Source organism: Malus domestica, chromosome 15, assembly GCF_042453785.1.
Source record: "Malus domestica chromosome 15, GDT2T_hap1".
Lineage (NCBI taxonomy): Eukaryota > Viridiplantae > Streptophyta > Magnoliopsida > Rosales > Rosaceae > Malus > Malus domestica.
This window is the reverse complement of record NC_091675.1, coordinates 40832793-40843287: the sequence shown is the minus strand read 5'-3', so window position 1 is coordinate 40843287 and position 10495 is coordinate 40832793. Positions and strand designations below refer to the sequence as shown.

Genomic DNA, 10495 nt, shown 5'->3' with positions numbered 1-10495 from the left:
GAAAACAGCACACACACATGCAAAGAATAGAGAGACAACATTCATACACGGCATGGACTTGATTGCTAGCTGAAATGATGTTATATGGAAATGATGATTACATGACAGCACACACACATGAGAAGTGAGCTGGAACACATGGCAAAGAGTGCAGAAAATCAAGTTTGAAGGCACATGGATAGCTGCAAAGGGGTGTTATCCATCACATTTCCTTGCCCATGCCGTGCATCACCCTTGTCCCCTTTATTATTTCTGTTTTCATACACTATTACATTGAATCATTGCACTCAATTGGTGCACATCCCTTGTCCCCTTCACCCATCAGATTTCATTCACTTTTACCTCCATTACATGCACTCATTGATGCACCACTCCTTCACTTTCCTTGCCCATGTCGTGCATCATGAATCAACCTGCACCTATGACCCATTTCTGCACCATTCCATCTCCCTTTCCTTTATCTACCATGTGCACAATCATTCATGTTCCCTACTTGCATTCATAGCTGCAACACCACTCCATTTCACCCTCATGCTTTGCATCATTACTTCACTTTCACCTTTGAATCATTGCTCACACCAACATCCATCCTTCCATGCTGTGCACTTCCTTTTATAGAGGAAGTGTGTGTGGCAGCCATTAGAGTCAGTTTTTACTTGAGAATTCATCCCCATTCCAATACAACTTTCATCCAAACACATCCATTCATCTTCACATCCATTCCTACATAAAACCAAACCTTCAAACACTCACCAACACCTTGTGCCGTAGCAAAGGAAGGGATGGAAAGTGCCTGGACGTGCATGTTGTCCAACTTGGATCGTTAGAGCGTTTAGGTGTCTTCTTTCTTTTGTTTTCAATGTCTCAATTTGTTTATCGTTGCTTTGTAAGTATGAAGAACTAAACCCCCCTTAGCTAGAGGGGAATTCAAAACCATGCTAATGCTTGCAATATGATTTGATTACCTTTAGTTGTGATTCATAAGTTGTGAATTCAATTTACTTATCCATTTGAATTAAAACTGATTTATGTATGTTGGTTGAGAGTGCACGCTTAATTTTCATGCATAAATCTGATGCGAGGATATAAGGGAGTTTCACCTAATCGTTATGAACTTATATTCACAAGTAGTAAAGGTTGCTTGTCACAACCGCGTTGAGTAAATTCTTGGCATAAGTTTCATGCAATTCATAGTAATAAGTGCCTTGTCAATGCTTATGATTTTCATAGAACTTAATGATCTTTGCTTGTATCTATATTATGCAATTCATGTGGGGAACTTGTGGGGAATACTTTGGGTTGTCATATGCAATCATCCAATTCAATAAATTTAGGAAAATCTGAGGGTTAATTAGTGCAATTCACGGTTAATCTGGGGCATTGGGAATTCATGGTTTATTGATAAGCAATTGGAAATCGTTTTGTATGTAAGTGTGACATGTGTGGAGAAGAACCTCCTAGCTAGCCTTTTATCCTTTCACTTTACTCAAATTCGTCCAGATTTCACTAGTTCTTTACTTTACTTGTTTTGTTTTCAAATTCGTTAAAAACCAAATCCCCCTTTACTTTGTTGAGTCACATTAGTTAGAAAGTGATTTCGTTTGTGTTTTTAAGTGTTTTGAACCAAGTTAAAACCTATTTTCGTCCAATTTCCCTCTTAGTGGCAGATTTGAGTCTTTTAGCTTGTTTTGAGTCATTTGAGTTGTTTTAGTGTTTTATAGTTTAGTTTTGCATTCTTTGAGTCTAGCTTAGTGTTTTAAACTTTGTTTTACGTTTTTGAGTCAGTTTAGAGGTTATTAGCAAGCCCTCATAATCCCCGGTTCAGAACGATCCCTACTTACATTCTTTACTACAATTGATACAAGAGGGTTTAATTTGTGTGTTAAGTTAATTTTCGCATCGGCCATTCCATTGTGAGGTTGTATAAAGGCAACTTTATAGCCATTTCATCTAGTGGCGAAGCCACGTGAGGGCGAGGAGTGGCGGCCGACATTCCCCTAGCCGGAAAAACAAGACTGGAGCACTAGGTTTGCCCCTCCCCTGCCGGAAAACCCACTGGTTCTGCTGTTGCTGCTCTTCATCTTCGACTCTCCGGTGGTTTGTCTGGTTCACAGCAAAGCTGACTTTTTTTTTTTTTTTTTTTAAACAACTAGGCCAAAACGGCTCGTTTTGATGAGTTGGAACTTGGAAGAAACAATTTTTTTTTTTTTTAAAAAGGCAAAATGAAACGATCCATTTTGATAAGTTGGAAGAAAAAAAATATATATGGGGGGACCGCGTGTCCCCCATTCATTCAATCTCTTCCTCTCTCTCTTCGTGGTGTCGTTTTCCCCTTTTCATCCTCCAATCATAGCAGCAAGTGTAGCCGCTGCTCCCCCTTTCAAAGCAGAAAATGAAATGGAACCAATCAGCACTCAACACAGCAGCATTGTTTGGCAACACACCAGTCAGCACTCAGCAGCACTGTCAGGGCCAACTTCCAACCATCAAACCCACTATAACTATTTAGGTAAATTTTTTAATTCCCAAATTTATAATCCCTAACCCTAATTAATTATTTAAAATGAGATTTGTTTAATTGGTATAGAATCATATAGTAAAGCACTCAATGCACTAATTAATATGGTTATTGATTATTGATATGAAATTATTTTTTAGGGTAAAAATTAAAATTTGAATTCTCAATTATTGATTAATTAATTGAATTATTATATATTGTATTAACTATAGTATAGTCTACTCTAGGATTAAGAGTCTAAGAATTTTTTTTTTCTTTCCATTTTAAAGTTACGTAATGGAACGATACTATAAGAAACAAGGCTTAAATCCTCCTTCAAACATTTCGGGTAGTCCTTCTCCTTCAAATATTCCGAGTAGTCCTCATCCTCCTTCAAATATTCCAAGAAGCTCTCCTTCGAATATTCCTAGTAGGTCACAAAAAAGTGAGGCCACTGAGTTGGATGAAATATTGGCTAATCTTCCTGCAGACCCTGGACATAGACGTCGAATGCTTGATTATCCACCTAATTATCGTGAAGCAATTCGTAGACACTACCTCCAAACTGATCCTTGTCAACCTAGAGACCACATTATGCCAAGAAAAGTTAGTGATAAAAGATGTTTTATCATCGGTTGGTTTGATAAGTTTAAGTGGTTGGAGTATAGTATATCAAAAAATGCTGCATTTTGCCGTTATTGCTATCTTTTCAAATGTGATTTTGATCAAATGGGTAGCACTGGAAGTGATGTCTTTACTGAGAAAGGGTTTACACATTGGAAGAAAGGACCCCAAAATCTTCGAGTCCATGAGGGAGGTGTTGGAAGTCTTCATAATAAAGCTGTACAACAAGCTAAAGATTTGATGGAACAAAAACAACACATTGAAACATTTGTGAGTAAGCAAATCGATGAAGCTCGCATTAATTATCATACTTTATTGAATGCCTCACTTGAGTGTACAAAATGGTTGTTGGGACAAGGTTTGCCTTTTCGTGGCCACGATGAATCATTCAAATCAAGCAATAGAGGTAATTATTTGGAGCTTATACAATTTCTTTCCAAGCATAATGAACAAGTTAGGAAAGTTGTGTTTGAGAATGCTCCCAAGAACCTTAAGTATACTTCTTCCGATATTCAAAAAGATCTTGTCTATGCTTGTGCCATTGAAACTATAGATGCAATCACTAAAGATATGGAAGGTGCATTTTTTTCTCTTTTGGTTGATGGATCACGTGATTCTTCAACTAAAGAGCAAATGGCAGTGGTATTGCGTTATGTGAACAAAAAAGGAGAAACAATTGAAAAGTTTTTGGGTGTGCAACATGTCACCTCTACAACTAGTAGGTCGCTTGAAGAGGCTATTGAGAGAATCTTTGCTACAACCAATTTGAGTATGTCCAAGTTCCGGGGACAAGGCTCTAATGGAGCTAGTAATATGAAAGGTAAGCTAAATGGCCTTAAAACAAAGATTTTGAACAAGTATCCTCAAGCATTTTATGTTCATTGTTTTACATACCAACTTCAACTAGCTCTTGTAACCGTTGCAAAGGGAATTGAGGGTGTCGCCATTTTCTTCAACACTGCTAGTATCTTGGTCAATACTATTGGATCATCGTGTAAGCGTCATGATACATTTAGAGAGAAACAACTAGAACAAATTAAGAAAGCTCTTGATATTGGTGATCTTGAAACGGGTAGAGGGTTAAACCAAGAGAGTAGTCTCATGCGTCCTTGTGATACACATTGAAACTCACATTATGGTACTATAGTGAGTATAATTGTCATGTTTGAAGCCGTGGTAGAGGTGCTTGGATGGATTAAAGATGATACCAACCAAGACAATTTTGGAGAAGCAAGTAAGTTATTCCATGATATACAAACTTTTGATTTTGTGTTTCACCTTTTTTTTTATGAGACTCATATTAGGAATTACAAATGAGTTATCACAAGCATTACAAAAGAAAGATCAAGATATTGTGAATGCGATGGCATTAGTGGAAGTATGCAAGCAAAGACTACAATCCTTGAGAGATGATGATTTTGGGGACTTGCTTGATGATGTACAAAAGTTTTGTGAAGAGCATGCTATTGTTGTTCCTAACATGGAGGATTTGCATTTCGTACCCGGAAAATCAAGGCGTAAAGCTCCAAGACTCACAAACTTCCATTACTATCGTGTGGACCTTTATTTTCAAGTCGTTGATACGCAATTAAAGGAATTGAATGATCGCTTCGATGAGGTAAACACTGAATTGCTTCTTTGTATGGCATGTTTGAGTTTGGTGAATAATTTTGCATCTTTTGACAAAGCAAAAATTGTTCGTCTAGCCCAACTTTATCCTCAAGATTTTGATCATATAGACCTCATAAATCTTCCAATTCAACTTGACAATTACATTCACGATATGAAGATGCATAGTGAGTTTTCATCATTGAGAGGAATTGGTGATCTTGCAAAGGAGTTGGTGAAGACCGGAAGGTGTGCAAGCTATATGTTAGTGTATAAGCTTCTTACATTGGCTTTGGTGTTACCGGTTGCAACCGCTTTAGTGGAGAGAGCTTTTTCTGCTATGAAGATTGTGAAAACACCATTGCGTAACAAAATGGGAGATCAATGGTTGAGTGATAGCATGCTTATTTACATTGAGATATGTATTTGCTTTTATTGATAATGAGCCTATTATGAGACGTTTTCATGATATGAAACCTCGCCAGCAACAATTGTAATTTGTTTGTATTGATAAATTATGAAGGACATTACTATATAAAAGGATTTGGTTGTTTCTATTCTTTTGAACCTTGCAATGTTTTAACGTTGCCCCTCCCTCCGTCAATTCCTGGTTCGCCACTGATTTCATCCTTAGGGTTTCTTTTGGAGAAAAGATGAGAACACAAACTCCATTTTCTCTTTAAGAGGCCGACCACCCTAGGAAGGTTTTACTAGCATCTAAATCTTCCTAGGTCACTCATCTCTTCATCAATGCTCTCCTTGGTATGGAGACTTAGAGGTTCCTTTTCTTGGGAAATTGGAGAATCCATTCCACCATCCTCATCCAAGAAATCCATGGAGCTAAGAGGTAAGGATTCAAGGCCCTATCTCTTGGGTGATTAGCCTTTGCTTATGCAAAGAGGAATTAACAAAGGTATAATATTTCTCAACTCACTTTGTTCTTGAGTTGAATCTTGGTTCACCACACTCACTAGGCCTCGAATTTCATGGGTAAAGTTTTATTTTTGAGTGCATACAAGCATGATTCCACCTTTAATTATTAATTGCATGTTGTAGATGTTGCTTAAATGAACTTGTTTTCACAAATATTTCCTTCAATTACTAGCACATTTAAAAGAATCACTTCATCATTTGTTACTAGATTTATCAGTGTGAATACTCTTAGAAGCTCAACACTTGGGGAGCTTCACGTAATAAATCATGAAGAGGAAGATTGCTAGCATAAGGATAATCCAATCATGTTGCATGCACATGGCTAGAAATAAAAGTTAGCCAACCAGATATATAATTGGGTAACATATTTTATGTTGTTTTTTATTTTTTGTTGTGTATTTAATTATTCAAATTAAATTAATCCCAAAAATATGCCTAGAAACGCAACTAAGGTATCAAGGCCATCGTTGTAATCAATTATTGCGTTGTTATGGTAAATTCTATTGTAAATTTCTTTAATTTAATTAGTGTTTTTATCAAAAAATGGTCCATGAAATAGAACCACTCCGTCAAGATGGCACCTAAAATTGAAGATCGATCAATATAGTCCCAAAAAATAAGTGTCACAAATCAATTGTTATGTCCTGTTGTGGCACATAACTAGGTCCCACTAGTCTAATTAAATATTGTCATATGGATTAAAAATATTTAAATAATAAAACAAATTTAATTTTTTTGTATAATTGGAAACTAAAAAAAAAAAAAAAAAAAAAAAAAAGAAGATGAATGTTCATCATCTTCTTCCTCTCCCACCCGAGCATTACAGTCCCACCAAGGGTACTCTCTCTCCAACCCAACCCTATTGATTACACCAGCCTGATTGTCCAATGATTGAACCTTACTTAGTGACCCACCATTATCCTCCTCCTATAACGGCATCGTTGCACCCCCGTTCCCACGGTCCTCATACCTGTTGACACCGATAATCCGAATTGAAACCTCCCCAGTTTTGCTTGACCCAGAGGCGCATGTTGGAGAAAAGTAAGGCTAAGAATCGAGGACAACTCCAGCGTTACCACCAGAGAGTCGACCTCATGGCTGAAAGAGCTCAGAGAGAGTATGTCGTCCAACTAGTTGCCATATGTAGCTCAATAGGCTTAGGAACATAATTTACTTAGGTCTCATGAATTTGGTTGGTTTATTCTTATTCCTAAAAGCTTAAGCACTTTGTTGGTGGGGCTATTGACACACCCCAATCCTGAGACCAAGGCGTGCTAGCCGACACCCGAAGGTGACGTAACCATAAAGTGTAGTGATGTGGAAAATGTGAATAAATTTAAATCGAAGTTGGAACTTATTTATCTAATACAGAGTTTGCATAACCCATAAAGCGTAAGTAGATACAACAAATCTAGTCAAGGTACTTATTACACAACCGAAAATAAGCTCCTACATTTATTTGGGCGAATGTCAGAATTGCCAAAGAGTCCCTCGTGCGCCATAAAACATTCAGTTAACTCAGTCCTAGAGGGGCAAACAACAAAAGGTGTGAGTGGGCAAAAATAAAGGTTTTTGAAACACGTTTCTTTTTCGAATATACTAACCCCTTGCCGTAAATCAAGTATAATTTCCATAAAATCATTCTACGTATGAGTATGAAATCAAAGGTAATGCAACCATAGTTCAAGAAACACAATTCATAATATCTTATCCGAGACATAAACAAATCAAGTACTCTTCAACAATATCAATTGCTTACCATAATATCAAATTCTCATCAATAACTCTAATGCATCATTATTCTACGCTAACACACGAGTTCATTCAATGGAAATTCTGATATGAATAGGACTGCTAAACTTATGCTCTGATACCATTCTAACACACCTCGATCATAGGACCTAGGCGTGCTGGCCGACACCCAAAGGTGACGTAACCATTTTTGTGTAGTGATGCGGAAAAGTGTGAATAAATTTAAAATGAAGTTGGAACTTATTTAACTACTACAGAGTTTGCGCAATAGTGGGAAGAACCCATAAAGTGTAAGTAGACAGAGCAAATCTAGTTAAGGTATTTATTACACATCTGGAAATAAGCTCCTAAATTTATTTGGGAAAATGTCAGAATCGCCAAAGTTGACTTTTGGGTTCACTTTTTTGGGTTTCGGCCAAGACCCCTCCTAGACTAATTTTGACGTCCTGATTCCAAATCCGTGCTCCGTTGTCCCAAATTTAATCATTTTAGTTGAGTTTTATTAATGGATCCCAATATTATGCTCTGGTGCGATTACTATCAACACTCCTGCTTCCTAGCTTTAATGGATGTGACATCGCAAGTATCTGTGAGTGGGCATTAGTTTTTATATATTATATATAAAGTTTTATAGTTTCCACAGATGCTTTTGGATTCAATAGTATACCTATCATGCCATGTTTTAATTCATTTTAAATGTGATATTATATGGTAGACATCATGAAATTGTCATGGCATGATTATATATATTTTTCTTATCATCATGCATGCTACACTGGTGTATGTACTAGCCCCGAGCCAGGGCCAGGCTTCACTTGTATGTTCACATAGCACTGTTCGCTCACTTTGGATCCATTGTAGGTGCCAGTCTTGTCCTAGGTTGCAATAGGCAACTCGGGCTCGTATGTGATGCACATTAGTGCCAGTCTTCACGTGATTGTAGTACATAGCGAATATATTATGATTACACCTAGTCCTGTTCGTATCAGAATTTTCGTTGAATGAATTATTGTGTTAGCGTAGAATAATGATGCATTAGAGTTATTGATGAGAACTTGATATTATGGTAAGCGTTTGATATTGTTGATGAGTACTTGATTTGCTTATGCCTTAGTTGAGCTATTATGAATTGTGTTTCTTGAACTATGGTTGCATTACTTTGATGTCATACTTATACATAGTATGATTTTATGGAAACTATACTTGATTTACGGCGAGGGGTTAGTATATTCGAAAATGGAATGTGTTTCGAAAACCTTTATTTTCTCCCACTCAAAACTTTTTTTTTTTGCCCCTCCAGGACTTACTTAGGTGGATCTTTGGTGGCGAACAAGGGAACTTTGGCGATTCTTACATTCTCCCAAATAAATGTAGGAACTTATTTCCAGTTGTGTAATAAGTACCTTAACTAGATTTGCTTTGCCTACTTATGCTTTATGGGTTCTTCCCACTATTGCTCAAACTCTGTATGATTTAAATAAGTTCCAACTTTGTTTTAAATTTATTCATACTTTTCCACATCACTACACAAAAATGGTTACGTGACCTTCGGGTGTCAGCCAGCATGCCTTGGTCCCACGATCGGGGTGGTCTAGCTATAGTGCTCAGGTGGGAGGGGAAGAAGATGATGAACAGTCATCCTCTTCTTTTTATCTTGTTTTTTATTTTTTAAGTTTTTAATTGTACCAAAGAAAAAAAAAATTCATTATTTAAATATTTTTAATGCACATATTAATATTTAATTAGATTTATGGGATCTAGTTATGTGCCACATCAGCGCATAAATTTTTTTTGACAAAATTGTGATAGAATGACAACATTGATGAGCGACACTCATTTTCAAGGACTACATTGCTTGATTTTCAATTTTAGGGACCATCTTGATAAGATGGGTCAATTTCAGAAATTGTGTGATAAAAACGAATTTAATTCTTAGGGTTCATGTTGTTTTTGCATAGTTCTTAATGACATGAATGTTTTTATCTATGTGGGATCATGATTTTCCAGGGCCAAAGTAAGGTTGATTAGTTACCTCAGAAGTTCGGTCATTGATGCGAAAATTAACTTAACACACAAATTAAACCCTCTTGTTGACAATTGTAGTATGGATAAGTAGGGATCGTTTTGGACCGGGGATTAGGAGGGATTGCTAATCTACTCTAAACTGACTTAGAAACACAATAATAAACTTAAAAACACTTAACAAGACTCACAAGACTCAAAACAAACTTAAAAGACTCAAAACTGCCTAAAAACAACACTAAGGTAGTTTCTGCTACTAACACAAGTTTTGGACGAAAATTGATTATATCTTGACTTAAAACACTTAAAAACACAATCTAAAACAAGTTCTAACTAATATGACTTAATAAAGTAAAGTGGGGGTTGGTTTTGGATGAAAATAAGTAAAGTAAAAGAAAAACAATTTAAACAGATTCTTAGACAAATTTAGGTGAATTGATGGGTGATGGGTTAACTAGAGAGTTCTTCTCCACACATGACACACTTGCATTCAAATTGATTTCCAATTGCTTCTCTCAATAAGTCATGAAACTCAATACTGCAGGTTAACTGTGACAGCACTTTTTTAACCTTCAAGTTCTCCTTAAGTTAATGAATTGGATGAGAAAGCACATACAACAATTCAAAGCATTCTCTAAAAGTCCCATACGTGAAAAGCACAATAAAGGTACAATCAAAGATCATTAAGTTTCATGAAAACTATAAGCATTGACAAGGCAATTGTAACTATGAAAAGCATGAAACTTTTGCCAAGAATTCACTTAACACGATCGTTTATAAACAACCTCCACTACTTGCAAATATAAGTTTGTAACTATTAGGTGAAACTCCCTTATATTTTAGCTTCAAATCCTTGCATGAAAACTAAGTGTGCACTCTTAATAAACATACAAGAATAAGTTATCAATCAAACGGTTAAGCAAATTGCATTCACAACTTATGAAATAACAACTGAAGGTAATCAATTCATAATGCAAGTATAGTCATGGTTTTGAATAGCCCTCTAGCCAAGAAGGGCTTAGTTCCTCATGTTCACAAAACAAAGATACATAAATTTAG

At 36.3% G+C, this 10495-nt stretch overlaps 2 protein-coding genes across 2 annotated transcripts; both read left to right on the top strand.

Moving 5' to 3' along the window:
* Nucleotides 1–2794: 2794 nt before the first annotated feature.
* Nucleotides 2795–4246, top strand: LOC103443821 (uncharacterized). The gene has a single exon (XM_029098986.2). It carries the CDS (start codon nt 2795–2797, stop codon nt 4244–4246), a length of 1452 nt encoding a protein of 483 aa, XP_028954819.2.
* A 238-nt stretch (nt 4247–4484) lies between these two features.
* LOC139191927 (uncharacterized) lies at nt 4485–5168 on the top strand. Its single transcript, XM_070812956.1, has one exon. The coding sequence runs from the start codon at nt 4485–4487 to the stop codon at nt 5166–5168; it is 684 nt and encodes a 227-aa protein (XP_070669057.1).
* The last annotated feature ends 5327 nt before the right edge of the window (nt 5169–10495 follow it).

Excerpts from the sequence above, each read along its gene's own strand:
- LOC103443821 (XM_029098986.2), top strand. The coding sequence starts at position 2,795 with ATGGAACGATACTATAAGAAACAAGGCTTAAATCCTCCTTCAAACATT.
- LOC139191927 (XM_070812956.1), top strand. The coding sequence starts at position 4,485 with ATGGCATTAGTGGAAGTATGCAAGCAAAGACTACAATCCTTGAGAGAT.